The 23,347-nt window shown below is 37.6% G+C and overlaps 1 protein-coding gene across 1 annotated transcript in view; it reads right to left on the reverse strand.

Moving 5' to 3' along the window:
• The window catches only part of LRP2 (LDL receptor related protein 2), a 136,761-nt gene that overhangs the window by 84,464 nt on the left and 28,950 nt on the right, over window positions 1-23,347 (reverse strand). The window contains exons 6-8 of the mRNA XM_042874951.1: window positions 6,938-7,045; window positions 4,606-4,728; window positions 3,300-3,416 (exon numbers count right to left, since the gene is read on the reverse strand). Of these exons, the coding sequence (XP_042730885.1) occupies window positions 3,300-3,416; window positions 4,606-4,728; window positions 6,938-7,045 (348 nt within the window). The remainder of the gene's footprint in view (window positions 1-3,299; window positions 3,417-4,605; window positions 4,729-6,937; window positions 7,046-23,347) is intronic.

Genomic DNA, 23,347 nt, shown 5'->3' on the forward strand with positions numbered 1-23,347 from the left:
GTTGTTGGCTGCCATCTCCTTTTACTTCAGTTTTTTTTCTTCCCTTACCTGAACTCTCCCTAGTGTAGACATTTCCTTCAGTCTCATTCTGTAGCTGCTACTTATAATTTGCCCAATGTCAAGAACATTAGCCTCTTATCATGGCCCTTTTCTTCTTCTTTGGTCTATGATCTCTTCAGTTCTTGATTTCTGCTCACCTTTGCAAATCCATCCCAGACCTAACTCCTCACTCCCTGACCACAACAGCTATTTAGTGTAGGAAACAAGAAGCAGGAACTAACTGGTTAGGCAGCTGACCCGTGGCAGCAACTCAACATCCAAATTAGAAGTGAGAATCTAGAATTTCTAAGCCCACACTCAGTTCATCAGCTTCAACAAACACATCGCTAAAAGACTCCTCCTTTCTTTCTTATGGTCTCAGCACAGTGCTTAGTCACCAGAGTTGTACCCAGGAAGTTTGTTCTGCCAGTCACCACAGAGAAAAATGGATAGGGCTGGGACTTGGCTGGGACTTTCATTTTTCAAATGCAAAGCTGAGGTAGGAGACAGAATTCTAGCTTTATTTGCAAGAAATAAAGGTAACTAATACAGTAAAATGATATCAGCACTGCTGCTTTTAAAAACAAGTATTTGTGACCACAAATAGTCTTCCATTTCACTGTGCATTTTTTAAGTTTCAAAACGAAAGTCTTTGCTAGATGCAGAATAGTACGACAGCTGGAAAAATGACCCAATATACATATTCAACAGATTAAAAGAAATGCATTCACTTTATGAAATTAAAACAGCTTCAATGCACTAATTACATGACCCATAGCTGAAACATTGTTCTGATGTTTATCACAGCCTCTGCCTGGGTAGTTTCCCCTTGCTGTTAATCCCATTAGCAGCAAAATGGACTAAGGTTTTGAATCCCCTTGTTCTGTTTTATTACTTGTTTAACTGTTGAGTTACTTCACATTGGTGACATTTAGCATTTGACCAGCTTCTTAAATGATGTAATTTATTCAGAATAAAACTTTATCTTATTTACAATTTAAATTTGCTTCCAGAAAGTTCACTGAGTGCAAAGCATGAGTAACTAGAAATGAATTTACATTCCGCATTTAAACATTTAAACAGTTTTTTTCTTTCACAGTTCCTGGATGTTTCATTTCTATTTATGAAATCCTTTAGTGTAAACTAATTGATAAGGAAAAAAGAGTGATTAAGGAAAAGGCTGAAATAGAGATATATCTATTTGTTTCTGTCAGATAGTATAGAAAAAGAAGTGGATGGTAACAGCAGAAGAAGTTAATTTCAAAGAAAGTAGAATAGCAAAACCTAGCACTAATTAATTCCTACTGTATAGTTAATCACAAAGTCACCAAACAATTTGTTTTGTCTTAAGGCTTCTGTTTAAAGTATTAAGCTTTACAAAGATAGAAAGACAATAAAATTATCCAGCCTTCCTGGAAAGGTCTTGTCATTACAATCCTCAAGATTTTCCTGTCTTCAGCATCATCACATTTCTTCAGATTAGTTCAACACTCCTACTTTTAATGTTCCAAGTCACAGTCATTCTTCTGTCTTAGAGGGACTGTCAACACATATTCTAATAAACCAAAGTAGCGGCTGTTGAATGATATGGAGCATTTTCTCTCCCTGGGGCTAAATATGCTGCCTTCACAACAGTCATGGGGCCTACTGGCCAATACAGCAGTAGAGCAGCACTGTTAAGGTATCTAGAGAACTCTTTCCAAACTGCCTTTTAAATTATTCAGTTTACAATGTTAAGTGTGAAATAAAATGTACACTTCAGCTTTCACTTATCAATGTGGCACCTACTCCAAAGGAAGAATCCTGACTATTGTCTTTTGGAAATCTCCTAGTCTGTTACAAATTTAGCAATTTCAGATAATTACATCACGTAACTTGTCTATTCCATACCTTATTCAAGGACTATTCAGAGACTTTTCAGAAATATGAGCAGTTCCTCTTTTCGAATTCACACTTAGTGCATTTTTCAAACAAGTATCTTCAATACTTTGTGTCACACATTCCCTAAATTAAGTTACGAAATTATTTTGCTCTGAATTTTAAGAGAGAAACGGCAACCCATAGAGATAGAAGATATTCTATCAGCAACTATACGTAGTACTTTTAGTAATTTGTATTGGTGACTTTAAAATTGTCTATGGGTCTATGACATGGTAAGCTCCAAGCCTGTTGCCTCAGCAACCTTCTACTCCGAACTATGATTCATTTCTAAATCACCTTTCTCTTTAAAGAGCAAACATTTTATCCACTTGTGAGTCAGGGATAAAATGCGCTAGTAGTTGGATGGCCATGTAATATGCTGGTTCTTCCCTACAGAGAATATGCCTCTTTTCCTCTAAGTAGAATCATTAACATTTTGTTTCCTACTTCTTCACCTATTCCTTTACATCATAACCCCTATTTTTCCCACCTAGATGTTCTCAACGAAGTTTAGAGCTTGGCCTTTTTCTCAGCAGCATACGAACTTGTATTAGCTGAAAGAGTAGCTCTTACCTTACATGTCACTCTTACGACGTGTCAAGCTTTTCCTTAATATCAATAATGTAACAAGTTGCTATTACAAACCCAGCTATTAGACGACAGTATCTATGAAAAATGTACCCTCTATTCAGTGGCCAGCTATGCTTTTCATCAGTATTCAACCTAAACCAATACCTAGTGAGGCTGTCACCAGACAGTCAGATAGTCTCAATTCTGACCACATCAGACTGAAAAACCTACTTGTCTGTTTCTGTTTTGTTGGCATAATATGAACATCTTTCTTAATATAGTACAATCCAACCTTGCTTCACCTCCATGGGAAATGCAGTTTTAGAAAAGGATTAAAGCCCCTCAAAGAAATTATTTGGGATGAAATTCTACCCTTCTATGCAGGTTATAGTTACCACTGATTTCTGTTAAGAATACTCAAAGAGAATATGAAAAAAAAAAAAAATGCAAAATTCACTCTGAGTCTCCTAAGGCTTTGAGCCACTTAAGCACAGTTGTTCTTCCCCACTGCAACACTTCACTATTTCTTAGACAATGACAAAGAAGAGGTCTCGACCCCAAGGTAGCAGTCAGCATCTGAGTTCTGCAATAATGAAACTGTATCAGAATATCAGCTCTAATACACAAAAGAATCTGCAACGAAACTCTAATAACAAGAAGCATATTGTGGTCATCCTGTCCATCAACAAGCCCTTTAATCTTACAAATTGATTAAAATGCCAGAGGGAGATGAGATGAAACTAGATAAAGTGCTAAAACCAAAGACTCACGGCAGTCTCTTTCATCTGTTCCATCAGTGCAGTCCTTTACTCGATCACACCTGTATGCACTTGGGATACACTGTCCATTTGAACATGTGAACTGTTGGCTTGAGCACGTCCGTCCCGCTGCAAGAAACAGGCACTCGTGAGGTTTTTTTCCTTCAATTGGGATTTTTTTTTAAAGTGGAAAACTACTTTCTCTCCTCATTTCTTAATTACTCCACCTTTCTCACAAACATTAGCATATCATTTTTTCTTTGCATACTCACGGAGATTCAACACTTAAAAAGCAGATAACATAACTCTATTAGGCCTTCTGGAGCCTGCATAGTCACTGTTTCACTCCACCAGCAGGGCTGACCTCTAGGTTAAAAATTACCTCCTTCTAAGTGTTCTGCCTAAAAGATTTAATTACTGATTCTTTCTTCTTGAAGTTTTTCTCTGTCATTTTGTTTACTGGCTCAAAATCTGTCAGTACATGTCAGTTATTCAGTGAACAACCCAAGCATAATGAATTAACAAGCACTCTTCTATACTGCCACTATGTAAAACAGCAGAGCAAAACAGGCACTTCTCTGTAATACAACCAGACCTCAATATTCAGGTATACTTTATATTCACAACTAATAAAGGACCAAGAATTATTATGTCAATTCTCAAGACAACTATGAAAGTGGAAGGCAACCACATAGAACCGTACAATTCTACTTTGATCCTACTGGGGCTAAATCACAATCTCTGTTCCTCTTAGGCAAATTAATTGGGTCTATGAAGATACAGCTGAAAAATAACTTTTCCTCCCTTCCACCGTCTGCACTTCTGTTCTTTTAAACTCATGTCTCAAAATAACACCAGTCAATATGCTGGCACCTAGTCTGTTGCTTTACAGGGGTCTATTCCTTCTCCTGTCAGCAGTGCTCCCCCAAAAAATCTCAGATATTCAGATACTAGTGTCATTAGGGAAAATGGGCTCAAGACAGTATGGTAAGAGATTTTGTTTCCCCTTTCTTATCCTCTAGGTTTCCCAAGTGCAAAGATAAACAGTCCCATACCAGGCCCTAAAAAAGCAGCAGCTGAGGGAGCCTTTTCAAAACATTCATCATTAATGAGTACATGCAGAACAAAGTTAAATTGATCCAGCTCAAAAGTAACCTAGAGCTGTTGCTCATTTGCTTTTTCTGTCTACTGATTCCTTAGTTAACACATAACCAGTGGTTGTGCCAACACCTTCACAGAGGAGAAGGGAAGCAAAATGCAGTTAACCTTAGTTCCAATTCTTCCATCCTTGGAATAACATTCAAACTTCAATACTTACGACACTGTTGATGTTCATCTGATCCATCTTCACAATCTTCCTCGTCATCACATACCCAAGAACGTGGGATACATTCACGATCAGTCTGACACTGAAACTGACTGCCCTCACAGGTCGGTTGAGCTAAATGTAAGGAAAGAATAAAAATGTCATTTCACAGACATTTGGTAAAGCATTTTCAAAGAAAACAAAAAATAAAGAGACTTAAGATTCAAATATCCATTGACTAATTTCCAGTGAATACATGAACAAACCACAGAAATACAACGACAAACCATAGAAAATGGCCAGATCAGGGTCATAAATGTGGGCCAGAAGAATGTTTGAAGGCAAATTTTAGTTTAGTGAACATTTTACGTATATTCTGTTCTGCATCAACTCAGGGAGAAGGACAGGCTTCCGAGGAAGATGAGGCACAGCAAAAGCTTAAGACTCGGAACTACCCTCTTGCAGAGCCTCTTTTTGTTCACTGATGTAGAGAGTCATGTTAGCTTTGCTATGCTCACAGAAGTCAGATCAACTGCCCTCACTCCACTCCAGGTGCTCTGTTCCTGTTAGGAAGGTTTTTCAAAATAAGCTTATGATTCTTCTCCACTAATTCACGAGACAAAAGTTAGATTAGTGTTTGAACAACCCAACTGCTGTCATCCCAACTCTACTCTGCACTTTTCAACAGTAAAGCAACAACATCAGAGAGAAAAGTATTTAAAAAAAAAAAAAGAAAGCTTGAAATTAGCTACTGTTTCCTTGCTCCATTCCTAGTTAATAATCCTGGAAAGACACTAGCACAAAACAGCCCAGTAGGCAGGACTCTGGCCTTAAACATCTTTTTTTCCTGGGATCATGTTTTTGCTGTGCTGCCAAGTCAACTAGAAATACTTTGTGCTCATGGAATGAAATGTAAGCACAACTATCAACATAATCTAAACATTCAAGGCAGAAAATGAAAAAACTTCACAGATTTAGCACTGAGAAGTACAAAATTATATCACAGGTAAAGCAAATAGATAAAATCAATCACATACTATACAATGTGAATTGGTGGGGGTTTTTTTTTTTGTTTTGTTTTGTTTTTTTCTATTCCTGACATGAGTATCAAAGAATAATCTTGGAATATAGTTTCAAGCATGGGCCAATTTTAAACCACTCAGAACCATCATCCTAGACGCATGTACCTCATCACTTCCAGCATATTAACACACTGTTTTTGAGAGCACAGTTAACTGAAGGAAAAAAAGCCTGTAAAATTTAATTTTCATCTTTTTTCCATGAAGAACAATTCAGCCTCGTGCTTCTAAGTGTGATAAACACAGGTGTCAGATTTCTGTTAGCTTTCATAAAGCCTGTACAAATTTAATCTACCCTTCGTTCAAAGCCCAACCACTTCTATTCAGTCACAGTTCAAAACTGAGTTGTTAGAGCAAGATATAGGAAAAGACCATCCTGTTTTGCAAGTTCATGGCATCCTTCAACCAGAACAGCACTTATTTTGGAGCTAAATAAATGCTAAGCAACAAATCAGCCAGTCAAGCTGTGCAAATAAACTCCAATTACTATATGAGTCAAGCAGCAAAGAAACAATCCAGCACGAAAAGAGCGAACATAAAGTAGTCTTCTGCATTCCTTATCAGCTGAGGGGCAAAAGCTGGCCTAACCTATAAATCGGCTAACAACCACACCAGCCCACAAGACCTCAAAGAACACTAGAATCCAGAAGAAAAAATGAAAGCCAGTTTCTGAAAACAGCCCATGGAGGGAATTCCTTCATTTTCAAATTTTCATTTTCATATTTAGCTTAAGAGTTTTTGTGCATGGACCTTACAGCCTGGCTGAATGCAATTTTGCCTCTGAGTTGCTCATACTGGGGACAAGACAACAACTCCAGACAACTAACAATGACTCTTCTTGAGGTGTTATAGGTACATTGTCTGGATTCTCAAAGCTTCTGAGCCCAAGTCATGCTGGAAGTATTAGTGTGTATGTACCCTGTATATTCAGGATTACTGCAACAATAGAACACAACACATTTCTACATCTACCTAGAAGCCAGTCCATTAGTCACCAGAAGAAGTGACATTCCAAGAAGGACTTGGATTTTGAAGAGAACGCTGTCATGCTTCTAAGTCAAGCACTACTTGACTTCCTGACTACCAAAGCTAACAGAGATGACTCTTGAGCAGATTCTACAGTCATCTCCAACAATTAGCATTTTTCTCCCCCTTTTTCCTCTGTATAAAGTGCATTCTTGTATCACAAGGTATAGCTGGGAGCACACTGAGAGCTAAGAACTTTTTATATTATCAAAAAGCTGCTCTACAGGTATTTCACTTACGACAACCAGCTTCATCTGTATCATCTGAGCAATCTCTAGCCCCATCACATCTCCAGTCTGCAGGAATACAGCGACCATTTCCACAGCGAAACTGCCCGCCTCCACATCCTGTGGTAAAACAAAGTAACAAGCAGGTTAGCAGAGCCAGCTAATCAAAGCAGACACCAAAGTGCATTTCTATCAAATCACTGTTCTGTTCATGACTACAACACAGAAATGGAAGAACATCATGATGTACAAAAAAAAAAAAAAGACTACATGAAAAAGAATTGGGCCGATGCTCTATACACCCAGTCAAAAAGGAAAAGAAAATAAACAGCTGTAAATCTGTTGTGAATAATTTTAATACACTCACTTATTATGCAAACAAAAATGATTTAAAAAAAAGTCTCAGAAGAGCACCTGTACTACAGGAGCCTATTTAATGGAGATACTTCCATTTTAAATTCACAGACAGTAGAGACTTACATAAAGGTAGGGGATCATTTTCCACATGATTTCTACAGGCTAAACTTACTAAACATGCAGATCTCCCCAAAGCCTGCGAGGATAATAAAAAATTATCCCCTCTGCACCCACTATCAATTCAAGCTGGGGAAGCTGGGGAACATAAAGATAGAGCACAGTTTTATCTTGAAGGTACTGCTGGGTGACAAGTTGGGCAAGAGGCAGCAAACCAACCGCATCTTGGCTAGCAGGGCAAGGAGAGTGATCCACCCCTCTGCTCTGGGCTGGTGAGATTTCACCTGGAGTACTGCGTCCAGACGCAGAGTCCTCCTTATCAGAGAGACATGGACTTGCTACAGTACATCCAGAGGAGGGCCACAAGAATGATCCAAGGGATGGAACAGTTTCCCCATGAGGACAGACTGAAAGAGCTGGTGCTGTTCAGCTTGAAGAAGAGAAGTCTCTGGGGAGACTTGAGAGAGGCTTTTAATTATCTGAAGGGGGGCTGTAAAAAAGAAGCAGACAGACTCTTTAGCAGGGTCTGCTGTGATAGGACAAAGGGAAATGGTTTCAAACTAAAGGAAGGGAGATTCAGACTGGATATAAGGAAGTTCGGGAGTTTTGTTTGTTTGTTTTGCAATAATTGTAGTGAAGCACTGGAACAGGTTGCCCAGAGATGAGGGGTATGCCCCACCTTTGGAGACACTCAAGGTCAGGCTGGATAGGACTCTGAGCAACCTGATTTAGCTGTAGGTGTCCCTGTTCACTGCAGAGGAGTTGGATTAGGCGACCTTAAAGGGTCCCTTCCAAATCAATTCTATGATTCTCTGTGAAAATCTTGTTTTAGAAGCCATGTATTGGTGACCAGCTTAAAAGTCTAAAAGACCTCCATTCTGTTTTGTTTTTATAATACCTTTAAAGTCTTTCCTCTAAAGCATAGGAAAGCATGTCAACATTTAAATAGCAAATAATTTTAAAAGAAATTAAGCTTTTAGACATTTATGGCTGATCAAAAGCTAGCCTGCTGTCATTCTATCCTACTTGACTTACTAAGGATTAAGAACTGATTAAAGAAACATTCATTCCCAGGTGTAAATGCAGCTGGATCAGGCATTTATTAGACTCATCTAACAAAATCTTCAGTCCTGCAGCAGAGAGAAAAATGCACTGTTTATGGCCTTTGGTTGTGACTACAGCCTTGTAAAAAAGGAGTGAACAGCTTTATAGGTCCCCAGAACAATGAGCTATAACATAATTAGGCTCAACAGCGCTCTGTTTCATGTTAATCTGTTGTCAGCACATCCGAGCAGGGAAGTCTAGAGGGAAGAAAAAAAAAGAAAAGAGAAGAAAAGGCAGCAGCAAAGCCCAACTCTGTAGAAAAAACAGTTTCCTGGTTTAGTTACTACTCATAGGATAAAAGTACATCTTTCAATTATTCTGAATGATTTGTCCAGAGAAGATAACCTCAGTATCTTTGAATACCACCACCTACTTTTTGAATTTGTGATGACGTAAGTAACATGCTACCCTAACTTTTATGTAAAACCAGGCATATCAACACAGTCACATAAACACATCCAAGTGATGTATTCCTAAGGGATATAGGCAAGCTACTTTATGCAAGGAATGCTCAAATCTGATTGTCTGGTAGTGACATCCTGATTTATAATGTATCCTGCAAATGGTCAAAAATTTCACTTGGATAAATGGTGGTACAGAGTGGTACAGGAGTATGTTCACCCAAATACCTTCTATAGTCTAATGCATGATGGTGGTTGGTGGTGCAGGTCTGGGGTTGGTGGTGCAGGTCTCTTATCAACTACCTTTAAAACACAACAACCTCCCTTGCAAAAATGCCCTGAAGGAATGTACAAGTTCACTCTGGAATCCCAGGCCCTCTCACTGAATTCTGCCCTCCAAAGCAACATTTCCATATGAGATTAGCAGTTAAAACTCTAATAAACACAACACCTAAAACACCACATCTCTGTTGGAATTACTACAAAAAAAGTATAAACTAAATGGGCTCGTATATTTGACATATACTGCCATTGAAAACCACAGGAATATTAATAGTCACTTACTTAAAAAGAAGTTACAATACAGAATTAAATCCACACCCACAAATGGAGTTCCTAGTGAAAAAGATATTTACAAACAAGCAAGTAATTACACCGTAATTTGTATATTATTTGTAAAGAATAACTGGGAAAAAATTTCCAAGTATTACATACAACCGCTAATTCATTTTGCTTATCTTGTACTAAGTTCTTATATTTAATCATATCCTTATAGTCATATAAATGAGGAGATAACACTGATAAACTTTTAAGAAAGCATTATAAACATAGCTGCCTTCATATAGCATGAGAAATGGTAACTGAATGTTAACAGAAAATCTGCAAAGCACGCAGTTCTCCTGCACTGTAATTCCTCACAGAATTACAGTTTAAGTTGCTCACACCTACGTACAGTAAGTGCTGTATCAATGTCTGTTTATACAATTCTTCAGCAGACCTGTTATAATTCATTTAATTACGGCATTAGCCTTTTCAAATGCTATCTTCTGTGCTTTCTTTCTGCAGGCATGCAGCTCTGATGCACCTTCAGAAAAATACAAAACCAACTGACACTTCACGTACCACTGCTCTATAATATCTTTGTAACAAAGAAAACTGCACAGTAAATAATGACATCAATGCATTAAAAAGTCAGCCTTTGAAACTAATAGAGAAAAAGTAAAGGTGAAAAGTTGTTCCAAAACTCATAATCAAAGCTCTAAAAATCCTGTGTTTCATCTCTGACCAAAAATTGTTTTTTTTAACAAAGACAGTAAATGGGGGGAAAATGAATTACAAAATCTATTACAACCAATGTTCAGCAGAAATATCCAGGATAAAATAAAATTAACCACATCAACAGTAACAGCAATAACCAGGTTTGTTCCTACAGACACCATTTACTCTACAACTGAACGTACTCGTTCTGCTAGAAACAAATACCTGAAAATTAAGAGATTTGAACAACCATGTGTTTGAACAACTGTGACTTGAGTTATCTGACATAAATGACACACAGCGCTCACAGCGAATAGTGACAATCTGCAGAACAAGCACACAGAGTCCACAAGGACCGCTTCCATTGTTTCTGTCTATGCGAGGTGGGCCTGCAGCACCTGGCTCCGCAGGGAACTGTCAGAAGACAAGGGGCATCTGCTTGTTTGCTGCCATTATCTGAAGCCCTGATTCACTGCAGGATCAGCAATAAGCAATTTTATGAAAAAGTTTGCTTTCCATAAGAAACTTTTTTTAAAAATAGCAAGGCAGCTCATAAATCAGACACTGCCAAAAAAATTAATACTAATGAGGTAATTTCCATAGAAATTCTGATTTACTCTGACAGATGCTAATAAAACCAGACACCTCTTTCAGGCAAACACAATTCTGTCAGCATGATTCCTGCAGGAAATAACCAATGAGTTTAAAAACAAGCAGTAAACCAATTAAAAGTTTAAAGCTTTACTGCCATGCTTAAAATTTACTAACAGAAAAGCACCTAGGAGACTTTTGAAAGTTCAACATTCAGATAGGATCAATTTTTTTGTTTTGCTTTATTTTTACTATAATGCATTTTTGTCTTCTGACTGTGACAGACTGAAAAAATACATGACTTCGCCTTTACGAATCACACCAGAACATATAGATAGGTCCTTCTGAAAGTAATTTCTGCTATTCATCTCCATGGAAACTACAACAGATATTCAGCTACAAAACACAATTCATCAACACAGTCACCACCATTAGCTCTGCATTTTCACCCATGATGAACAACAGCCTGTATGCCATTCTGGTCAGAATCTGCACCAGCAGAGACAACCCACTGTCACAGTAACCATTGCTGACACACACTACCCATTACCTCACTCTGCTCACATCCACTGTTTGGTCACCATAAATAATCAGCAAGCACTGATGAATGTCAGTGGGTGCCATTTTTTCCAGATGGAGAAATTCAATGACACACCTTTGCTCCAAGCACACTTCCATGTCTGACATCATACTGTCAGACTGTCCCTTTGCTCCATCAGTTGCACTGCAACAAAATGTAATGGAATACTGGCAGGAAGGTTTACTACTGCCATACCAACAACATCTGCCTCTGACACTGCGGGCTAATGTATTAAAATAGGAGGCAGTACTTTCACAGCAGCCCTCCCATGAAGAATTCACGGACATTAACAGTAAGAATTTTGTAAGGTAAGTATCTATTTCAATTATTTAATATTCATGAAAACACCAAGGAAACACTATGATATTTAACACAAACCAGTCTGGTACCAAAACATGAAAATCGAAGATCAGAATTCTCACTGAAAAAATACATCCCAAGAGCACAACTCCTAACCTTCATGTTACTCTTAACAATCTCTGGGCTTTATGCTGATTTTATCACTGCCTCTTCTGTGCTTCTTTGTGCCTGGGATCCATTCTTGAGCGGATATTTAAGATTCAGAATTTGCTCAGTTAAAAACATGAAGGCTAACACTCCAGGCCCTGGCTAAGCCACTTGGTCAAAGAGCATGTCAGGTAGCCATTTTCCCAGGAAATAAAGAAATGTAATAGTGACTTTGTCATAGCAAAGACAGGACAAAACACTAATAAAAATACAATGTTAGCCTTTCAATTTGTGATGAAACACGTACGTATTGCTGAACAACAGAAATAATGCAATACAAACTCTATTACACAATTAACTACAATTAACTTTGTGCTCTGCAACAACCAGTGCGTAAGAATGAAGTTAAACCACTGCCAAAGACAAACTCCACTGCTCCCAGATGTTGGTAGCCAATCTTCACACCACTAATGGATGTTGTTCCATGTCACATTAAGTCGTATGGAACTTTATCAGGAGAAAGAGACGTTAATAGCTTTGGACATTTCACAGCATAATGGCTCTAATTCATAGGACTACCATTATGCCCACTCAATTTTATTTGTGCTTCATTTGCTCCAACATGTTTGTGTTAAAGTACTTACATTGAGAACTAAAAAACTTAAATTCGATCCTTTTTTTTTTTTTTCTATTAATAAAAGTAGAATTTAAATAATTTTTTTGATTCATAATGGAAACAATACTGTTGTACAACTTTACAAGTTACACTTGACTCCTTTCTGTTGCTCTCTAGGCTGCTAGTCTTATGTTATTCTTTCCAAGCATTTCTCCATCTTCCTTTTCACCATTGCTTTCAACTTCTGACTCCACGTGTTTTGAATCAACTACATCATCCGCAGATTTTTAAGGCATCATGACTGTTTGACCACATAGAATAGAACAAGAGAAATCACTAGCCCTTTCTTCCCCACATTCACTGTATCTTTGGGAACTGCTAATACCTCTTTTAACAGTTAAGCTGTAATGAAAGACTTAACGTAGAACGTATTAAACTCAGAACAGATTGCACCACTCAAACTGTCTACTCAGAAGTGCAACTTACATTGCTGTGATGACTTCACATTTCAGGAATCATCTTTCACAACTTTCTTAATGTTTTAAAAGACCAACATCCTTCAAGGCAGTAATTTCTTCCTTTGAACCGTTCAGTCTTAACACATCGGCATCTCATTTAAAAAATAATTTAGAAGTGCTAACAAACAGCATTACAAGCCTCTGTGTATAAATCTTACAACACAAAAGTAATTGACAGGTTCTCTTTTCTTTCTACCTTCCAACAAAGGGTACTCTTTGTTCCTATTCAGCCCCCAAACAGAAAAAGCACCATGTCAGCTCACTGGTGGCCTTGCAGGTAAAGTCCTGGAGATGCACCTTTCATACACTTTGATGTCAGATTTTTGCCTAGCCTAATTACACTTCAAACAGCCTGATGTTTTGGAATGCTCAGGGAGGTGAAGCAGAACATCTGCAAATTCCAGCTCCATTCCCCCACACCAAGGAAGAAAAAAATAAAATTCATAATTCGACAAAGACCTTTGCATACTTTCGTAAAACACTCTAGGACACCAAAAAGTAGTTTTTTGCTAGCAACTACAATAGGAGAATAAACAAAGATTAAACTACAAAGTAGAATGGAGTCAAAGTTCTGCTATATTTCACACCACTGCCTTAAGATAGTATTTATTTATGTCTTTATATTCAATATTTAATACAAACTATTCAGATTCAGAAATTACTAATGATCAGATTACATGAGCATCAACAGGTATTGCTGAAAATAGTGCAAGATTTATCTTTGATCATGAAGGCCACACAGCATCAAACATTTTTTTTTATCTACATGTCCATGAAGACCATCATGTTAAAGAAATAATGGATAGCCTCAAAGGAAATACAGCACAAAATTAGCCTGCACTCAATTCATATAACTAGAATATTTCTGTATATACAGCACTGAGGACTGAACTTAAAGCAATAGATCTGTTTTTCTGCTAACAGTAACTGGAATGAGGTTTGACTCCCAAATCCTGATCATGTAGATTCTTCAAAATATAGCAGAAACCCACTAACAATAATAAATTAGCCAGGTTTTTTTGTTTGTTTCTTTGTCTGTTTTTACAAACTAACAGAAAATTGTACTGCCAACCCATCTCTCCCTAGGAATCCACTCATATTTTAACATTACTGGATTATAAATAGAACTTATAAGGAGGGTGGGCAGAATGGAAACAGAAGGAAAACTTAACTTTAGTTTTTGTTTATTTTCTTCCATAAAGCTCACTGGACAAACAGAGTCCTGTTCTATCTCTATCTGAACTAAATATTCCATACAGGAGCAGAGCTTGGGAACAACCCATGTTCTGAGCTCAGTGGAATGTTCAGTATCAGAAGCTGTTATAAATGAATCTTGCTTGTGGGAGTACATCCCAATGACTGCTTTTTAAAGTATTATTCATTAATTCACAACAACAAACGCCTTAAAATTCAAGAACAGAAGTGAAAATTTTGTCCTTCACTGTGGACTTCAAAATATGATGTTTCATTATAGAAAGAGGTATGGTTTCCATTTCAAAATCAGTTGCCAAAAAGCACTGCTCTGTCAGTGCAAAAAAAAATGAATTCTGGAGATAGCAGTCTCTTCTGCTGTAAAACAGTAATGCCATTTTAGATATAAGAATAATAGAATTACACTACTGAATTCTGTATTCTAAAAGTATATTGTGTATTGTCTGTACACTCTTGCACATACACTTGTCAACTACAATGTTTGCTAAAACTAAGGCATCAAAACTCATTTTGCTCACACGCAAACTCTTTTAAGAATACTTAATATTAGTGTATCCTATATCAAACTATTTGCTTTCAGTTTAGTACAGTTACAAAAACGACTATAGATTCTTTTTTGCTAATGCGTCAACATAAATCCAGGAATTAAAGACATTCAGCATTTTCATCTACTGAAACTAAGCAGGAAAGCTTTCCTGCGAGGAAGAAAAAGTTTCAAGTCTCCTGCAGGCATCAAGTTCAAAGGAATGACACTGTAAATGCCTCCTAGCAACGTTAAAGATATTCGTAATCCTCATCCTCTCTCTATCTTACTTTAGCTTTTTTAATTGAAAAGTAATGAATGTAAACAGCCTGAGAGAAAACAGAAAACCTGATTTTATTTTTTTCAAGTACAAACCTGAACAATACAGAGAACAAGCTCTGAATTTTCTGTTAACTCCCATGCAGTCCTCGTGGGAAAAATAAATTGTCTGTTTAAGCTGATATTCAGAACAAAATAACTGTGGTCTCTGCAGTATCACTTTATAACTACTCAATTTGGGGGAAAAAAATAAAACAAAGAAGCACAATAGCCTTAAATTATTCACTACATAAATGTAAAAAACAAACAAACAAACCAAAAACAAAAAACCACAATAACCCAAACTTTAAATTCTAATAGAGGGGATGTGATACTCCTTTCCACTGATAGTGTTTCTTATACCAAACAGTGTTCTTCCTCCAGCTTAAGTCACTGTTACATTTCCCACATTCTCAGTGACATCTGATTCTCAGTTACTAATTTTTCTTTGACACTTTCTTTAACCTGACTGCATAGGAAGTAATTGCATTGGTGAGACTAATAAAAATTATTTGTAGTCCTTTCTTGGAGAGTTATTAACTGTCTGGTCAAATTCAAATAAACTAGTATTTGTGGTACTGAAATATTAGCCTCCAAAATACAAAAATGTCTTTCAAGTACATTACGTGTAAAGAACACGTTCTGCCCTAAATTGGATAACCTTAACGAGTTGTCCCGACATTAGCTGTCTTAATCCACATATAATTCAACTGTGATGGTGTTAGGTGGGTAAGTGAAGCAAGCAGTATGATCCCTAGGGAAGCACACTTCAGAGCTCTCCTAAATCCCAGCAGCTTATTTTTCGTGAAGGGCACATTAAATATGCAAAAATCTGTTCTAATTGACCAAATGACACGATGAGGAAGAAGAACAAGCAAACACAGGAGAAGTAAAAGGCACCCCCAATTACTCACAGAAGGAAGCATCCCAAGCATTTCTGTAAGAATGGGCCTTGCTAATGGCCCCGAGGGCTGCTGTAGAATAACAATTGGGAAACGGGGGGGGGGGGGGTGCGGGGGGGACAAGGCGGTGATAAGGAGGGGGAGAAGATAGCCAAATGAGAAGGACCTTCGAGAATAGGAAGTATTTACAGCTACACAGTGCAAGGAAAATGGGGAAGGAAAAAAAAAAAAGTGTTCAAACAATTTAAGAGAGAACATGTACAGCATATGCCATTGAGAAAATCTGACAGATGCAGTAGCAGATGATAAAATCACCTGCTCACGGAGCTACTCCCATACTGAGAGCCCGCATTGTTTTTTAAATAAATTTTTCAACCAATGTGCTGTTTGTTCTCAAAATTAAACCTCACACTGAGATGTTGAGCTGCATTCCTTTCAGTCATGCTCTCCTGAAAGCTGATGAGTCACTACAGTATAAGGAATCTGCCTCAGTAATAGCCTTACAATCTGGCTTGTGACAATCATGTCATTTGTATTTTCTCTTACGCACTCTTGTTAAGACTGAAAATTGCTATGCAATATATAACACTTCACCAAATCATAAACTTTACTAGGTATAATACTAATATTATGCCATAGGTTATTAAATGAAAAATGAAACTTGTCATTAGAAAAATGAACTATTTCCCCTTACAGATAATAAATACAGTAAGCATGCATATCAAAAGCTATTTTTTCTTTTCACCACAGAACCCATATTCCTAACAAAACTCTTCACAACTTAAGTAGTATCATCCTGTTAATCTGACATGTTAATCTGCGTACCAAAGTTTCACAGGGTACCCAATCATCATTTTGAACCCAGAAAGTCATTGTGATTTGTTGAAGACTAAATGTTTTCAGAAAATATTTTCAGAAAAACAGAAGAACTGAAATGTCTGTGGAGAATAGATATATCATATGCTACAAGCATGTAATGTGCACAGACATAATAATGCTGCTTACTGCTGTCAAGGACAACTACAGATATTGCTTCTGATGCACAGGCAATTGCTACATTTCTCCCTCATTCTGAAGTAATGCAATTTCAGCTAGCAACTAATAGTTACAGCTAGTCACTCCCTATCAGGCTTCTTGAAAAAGAAATTCCTCGAGAAAAGAAGGACCATCTGAACTAGAGCAGTTACGTTGTCCAACATACTCTCACAGAATGCAATTTTATCTTAACAGACTTGAAAAACAGTAACAAGAATTAAATCATCATTTTAAATGTGTTTTTTCATAAAAATATTTTCACTGGAATAGTAATACTAATAACCATCTCAAAGTAGAAAGTCAAAATCCTTGAGTTCATCAAAAGCAGATAAATGCAGTAAATCTATCCTATCGTATGTGATCATAAATAACAGAAAAGGCATCACTTCTCTCCCAGGTTTCACAGTGGCAGCAAAACACAGCACAGAATCACAGAATGACTGGGGTTGGAAGGGACCTTGCAGCCCACCCAGTCCCCCCCCTGCTGCAGGCTGGTTGCCCCCACCCGCTTAGGCTGCCCACGGCCCCATCCAACCTGTCCTTGAGCACCTCCAGGGATGGGGCACCCACAGCTCCTCTGGGCAGCTGTGCCAGGACCTCACTGCCCACTGGGTAACAAATTTCCTCCTAGTATTTAATCTAAATCACCCCTCTTTTAGTTTAAAGCCATTCCCCCTTGTCCTCTCTGTCTTCTGAAGAAGGGCTCCTCTCCAGCTTTTCCACAGGCTCCCTGAAGGCACTGGGAGAACACTTCACGTCTGCCTGTAGCCTTCTATTCACCAGGCTGAACAATCCCAGCTCTCTCAGCCTTTCTTTATAGGAGAAGTGCTACAGCCCTCTGAGTTTGCATACACATTTGCAATCTTTAAATCATAATCCCTTCCTCACAGCAGTAGCTCCCATCAGTCTTTCCAAATACGTGCTAGAAGAGGGCCCCAACCATACCAGGTATATTGCTGGTCAAAAAGTCAGCATTCTATGAAGAACATATAATGGCTGAGATTTTCCCTCAGTGGGGCAATAACTTGGGGTGCCTCTCTCCCCCACTCTGCTACCTCATGAAATTTCTTGGGATTTAAGTGACTTCTTAAGAGAATTCTCAACTCCATGAAAAAAGTCAAAAGATCAACAAGTTAGAAAGTCTACATATCTAAAAAGAGAGCTCTTTACTGTTAAAACATTCAGGAAAACAAACAAGAAATAGGGAAGAATGGTAGCTGTTATCTAACAGGCAATAAGATCTTAGTATGGATAAAGTACTTCGGCAAGACCACAGCTTTCACTTCACTCTTAGTTATTACTTCACTAAATTTCACTATTTGTCTTTTATTTTTTCCTTAAATGAATTGAAGAGATGCCCAAATTTCTAAACGATTTTGAGTGCAGTTTTGGTTTTTTTTTAATATTTGTACTATAAGATAATCATTTCAAAGTGCCTTCTGCAGCTGGCTGGTTAAAAATTCAGAAGTGCAAGAATAATGAAGACTAATAATATCATTTCTATATTTTCACTGTTAAATTGTCTTTTTTTTTTTTCCCCAATTGTCTACAATTACAATACAAATCTCATGAAACACCACCACTTCTACTGCACTTGCCAAAGAAGCCCGGCTGTCATTGCTGCATCCTTTGCTCAGGCAAAGCTCCCAGCGAGGCAGATGGCGAGCCGGCCCCAGCAAGGAGACGGCATGATTGAGCTATGTCTGAGACTAGTCAGATCTCCCTCTTGGTTCAGCCAACTGCTACTTGTCAAGCTCAGATTATTAACTAAGTAGGCTCAGTTTAATTACACTACTAAATATCTTTCACATACTGCAGAGGTAACAAAAGGAATTTTAGTACTTGAGTATATTAACAGAACATTAGAGACTAAAATTCACTTCTGGTGAGAGTCATCAGGCTTTAAAGTGCATTCTGTGGCTGACTTCATTCATACACAGAAGAGAAAAACTGCAAAGCTAACAGAACAGCTCTTGTACAGGTATGGAAGACACCACAAACTGTCGCTAGTTTCAGACACTAACTACAGTTCATTTGTTTCAAGTGAAATGGTTTAAAACCTGCTATATCTCTCAGTAGTAAAAATCAGGTTTATTCATTCAGCCAGAAGACCAATAAAATTGCTGCAGCGTTCCAAGCGCTTGGTTATTGTCCAACTCATTTACTGTACTGCAGGTTTAGAACAGCCCTACAATCTTGTTCAAAAGTGAACACGTGAGCAGTCCCATTCAAGTCAAGCCATCTGTTTACACCAGACAACTTTTCAAAAGAGTTTCCAGCAATGCTAACCATTACAGCCCTGATGGGACCATTCTTCTAACTAGCATGCTAGCCAACCATTTCCTAAATTTCCTTACAGTAGCATTAAGCAGTGATTGCATGGCCAACTGAGCCAACCCACTGACTCACTACCATAGACAAAGGGTCTCTTTTTTCCCCTTTCCAAAACCACTCCTTCTCCCACTTAATGCTGAGGTTCACTTGCTTTTCCAGCCTCTAGTGACTACCAGACCTTTCTCTGCACTGTCCTAATTCACTAAGCCATCAAGAAAGTACTCAATTCATCAGACCTAGTTTAGTTTTCCACCAGATTTGTACATGAAAGTCACTCACTGAGAGGTCTGATAGAAGCACTAACATAAAGTAAGCAGGAACACAGGCAGTAACACGGGAACATGTCATTGCAAGAGGGAGAAGAACAGTCCCCTGCTCCCAGTAGCAGTAGCTGCTAAATTGGCTTATCAGCTCTGTAAAAAATACCCTTAGGTGACATGGTATGAGAGGGCCTAGATACCCCAAAGCGGGGCATCCCGCCACTGGTGATCGATGTGAAGTTCGCAGCCAACTTCCTGCTTCTGGACAGGCCTTACTTATCCACGCAGGCACTTCAATTCTGCCAACGCTATACTCCTTCAAATCAAACCCCCTGGTATGCACATCTGAGTGGTTTCCAAAGATGAAACCCATCACCTAGATTGTAAATGTGAATATGGAAATTCCTGGGATATCTTAAGTACTACACGTCTTTGTTTCTAGTAAAGATGCCACAGAACTTAACTAAAAATCCCATCCCTCACCGTGATCTACCAAAGTGTGAGCCTGCAGTCATCAGCCACAGAAGTCCCTGTTGCAGTGGACTCTTTCTTGGACTCCACACAACAGGATGTGGCAACATAACCTGCTTGCATAAGAAAATAACTGGACAAACACAGTGCTGATTTACAGTGTCTTCTGCTGAAGATCTGACTTCTTGAGTGCAAAACAAAGGCAATTTATTCATATTAAAAGCTAAAATATAACAGTGCATAAAGAAAAACAATTTCAGTTAACTATTCTATGCCATTTTATTAATCCCCAGCAAACTCTGTAACAGTGATCCTTAGATCTCTAATCCACTTCAAGCATTGCAAAACAAAGAAAACATTAAAGGGCTCAAAACCAACAGTAAAAGCTTATAGAACCCGCTAGAGGCAACCCATTCCATTAAACATTTCTATGCTTACTCATTAAACTTAATTTTCTTCAACTGTTCTAAAAATGTGCTGAGTTCAGGGAACACACACACACACAAAAAAAAAAGAACAGTTAATAGAACATTACCATAAGAAAGTAAACTTTAAAGTGGATCTCAAGCAATAATAAGCTATTAAAAGAGATGTTTACTCTCCACCAAATCCTATTTTCCATCTCGAAGATCAGTACAACTCAGGGGTATTTTCCTTGAAATCAAAGAAGCTGCACTGGCATGACTGAGAAGAGCCCTTACTTTTTCTTAATCTATAACACTTAAAGATATTTTATGTACAAAGTACAGTTATTGAATTATATGCAGAAGCACTTCAGAGTAATTTGAAAAGAAGTTGACTTTTATTTGCCACACTCAGCGTAAACTATTAAAACACACCAACAAATTATCTGATTATCATAGCTAATTAACCACAGTGACCTAATCTAGCATAAAAGCATCAACTTCTCTTTATTTACATGTCAATCTGTAGATCATTAATTAGAAGAGACCTTTAATGTTTTTCCATCAATGACACCTTCACATCCAAAATGCTATATGACTTCCCTACTTATTAAACAAAGCTTTAAAATAGGAGAAACAAACACTCTTAAAAAATGTGATCGCACAGGAAGATTCAAAGTGCCATGGTATCTGCCCATCCAAAATGTTTTCACAAGGTCTCAGAACAAACTTTGTAGCCAATTGCATTTAACTCAATACCCCCTACTGCTATAATGTCCGATTAGTGAGTAGTTAAGAATATGAGTATTAAGCAAGAAAAGTCTTGACAAATGAACCCCCAGTTTACATACTAAATACTGAAAAGTTAAAAGCAAACATCACTGTACTTCAATATGACAATAATTTAACACTGCAAGATGGCAAGCTCAAAAAGCTCCAAAAACTCTTACTGATTTCATATCAATCCAGGAAGCCCAAAAAGGAAATTAATAGGCTTTAATAAAATTGCATTCTACCTTTCCCCCAAATGAATCTTTGCTGATTTCCTGCAAAACACATGGAAATTAAATCTGGATTAAAGTGGGATTTCATTGCTCAAATTTCCAATCAGCTATATATGAAAGAAGATTTTGGTTTGTCTTACAGGGAAATTGAAGCAACACAACCATCACACATTTATCTTAGCTAAAATCTCCTTAGATGCTCTGCCTCTATGCCTCGACTTCTGTAGCTTAATTATTTACTGCAACTCTAGCATTTGGCATAGAACCTAAGTCTAACAATCTAACCAGGTGTCAGCCTATTACTGCCTTCAATTTTTAACTAAAATTTTGGGGGTTGTCCCATTCTTCACTTTAGCTGATTACTTAGCAAATTCCTGCTATGCTTTGCTGAACAGTATACAGAAAGAGTAAATTATTAAAAAAAGTCAAGATATGTATTAAAAGAAGGCTACTTATTAAAAAGAGCCTTTAAAAAAAAAAAAAGAAAAAAAAAAGACTGTCAGAGCACAGGACTACAACTCATTAATTAACATGCCAGAAGATTACAATATGTTTTATCAAGATACACATTCAAATTTTCAGCCCTTAGGAAAAAGTTCAGAACTAGTCAGACACCAAGCTTTGCTCCTGATGTTTTCCAAGTGCATCACCAAGAGAAACCAAAAAAATAACCCAAGTGCAGGAATATGAAGAATGCTGCAACCCAGAGATCATTTACAATACCTATTAAACCGTACATAAGGTTTGCACTGGCATAGTCATTTTCTTTGCCATCCTTTCTTCCTCCTCATTACTCCCAAATTCCTAGTCCCTGAGGAAAGCCTCATTCAAGGTCTTTTAACAGTGAGTCTTGGCAGGGACATAATCTCACAGACAAGCTGTTCTGTCACAGAAACATACACTGTGCCATACCACGGTGCACCAGCACTGGCTCTGGCCTGTCACATACAGCAATGTCATTATACGTCATCTTACAGACATCAAAAAGATTTGAATCAAGATAGTGTCTGTAAACACACTGAATTATTAATCTGGAGATTGAATTCTTACAATACTTGAAGGAAAAGCATGTTTCTCCAAGCTATTCTTCTCCCTGCTTGGATTTACCATACATGTTCTAAGCATCACTGGCCTCACTTCATGCAACCATTCTTTGTGATTGATTTAACATCATACAGATTTGGTCTTAAAACAGGTCTTCATTCCCATAGACAAATGAAGATCTTTTAACAGAACAAATTTTAAGTCTGAGTTGTGTTTAAACCAACAATTTCGCATTGGAGATTTAAGATGTAAATCAAATGTGATGCACAAACTTCATGTAATGGCAAAGCTGTGCAAATCACATCTTGACAAGATGCCTAGAATACAGGTAACTGGTTTTCCTTAAAAAAAAAAAAAAAAAGAAAGAAAGAAAAAAAGAAAAGCTTTTAAAAAATTATATTCTGGACTTGATTACAACAGTAACTTTTAAAAAAAACTATGAATTATTGAAGAAAAAAGGAGGAAAAATACATCTTGAAAGTCAACCTAGCTGCGATCTTCTGGGCTCTTAGCTCAATATAGAATGCAAAAAATTAAAAAACTAGCATGTATGTAATAAGAAAGACCACCAATAGGAACGCTTAGGTTTCCAGCCACATTTCCAAGAATTTGTAAGTTTACACTAAAACTATGATTACCTGCCTGGTTAAGAAATTATTTATTTCATATAATTCACAGCAGCGTGAATCTGCCCTCCACACATGAGGAGTGCCGAAGAAATAAAAAGATCCATCAGAAGCAGAGAAGAGGGAGTGTTGAGTAGCAAACCCCAATTCAGATGTTGTAAACTACATAGTACAGTGAAGGTCTGGCCTTAAAAAGCAACTTAGTACTTTGCAATAAATTACAGCAAAGCCAAAGCTTCCATGCAAGTGCAAGTATGTGTAATTCTGAAAAACAGAAGGATGGTAATGTTTTACAACATGC

This window comes from Lagopus leucura, unplaced genomic scaffold (genome assembly GCF_019238085.1).
Source record: "Lagopus leucura isolate 7727_CA_CO unplaced genomic scaffold, USGS_WTPT01 Super-Scaffold_100012, whole genome shotgun sequence".
In the NCBI taxonomy this organism is placed as follows: Eukaryota; Metazoa; Chordata; class Aves; order Galliformes; family Phasianidae; genus Lagopus; species Lagopus leucura.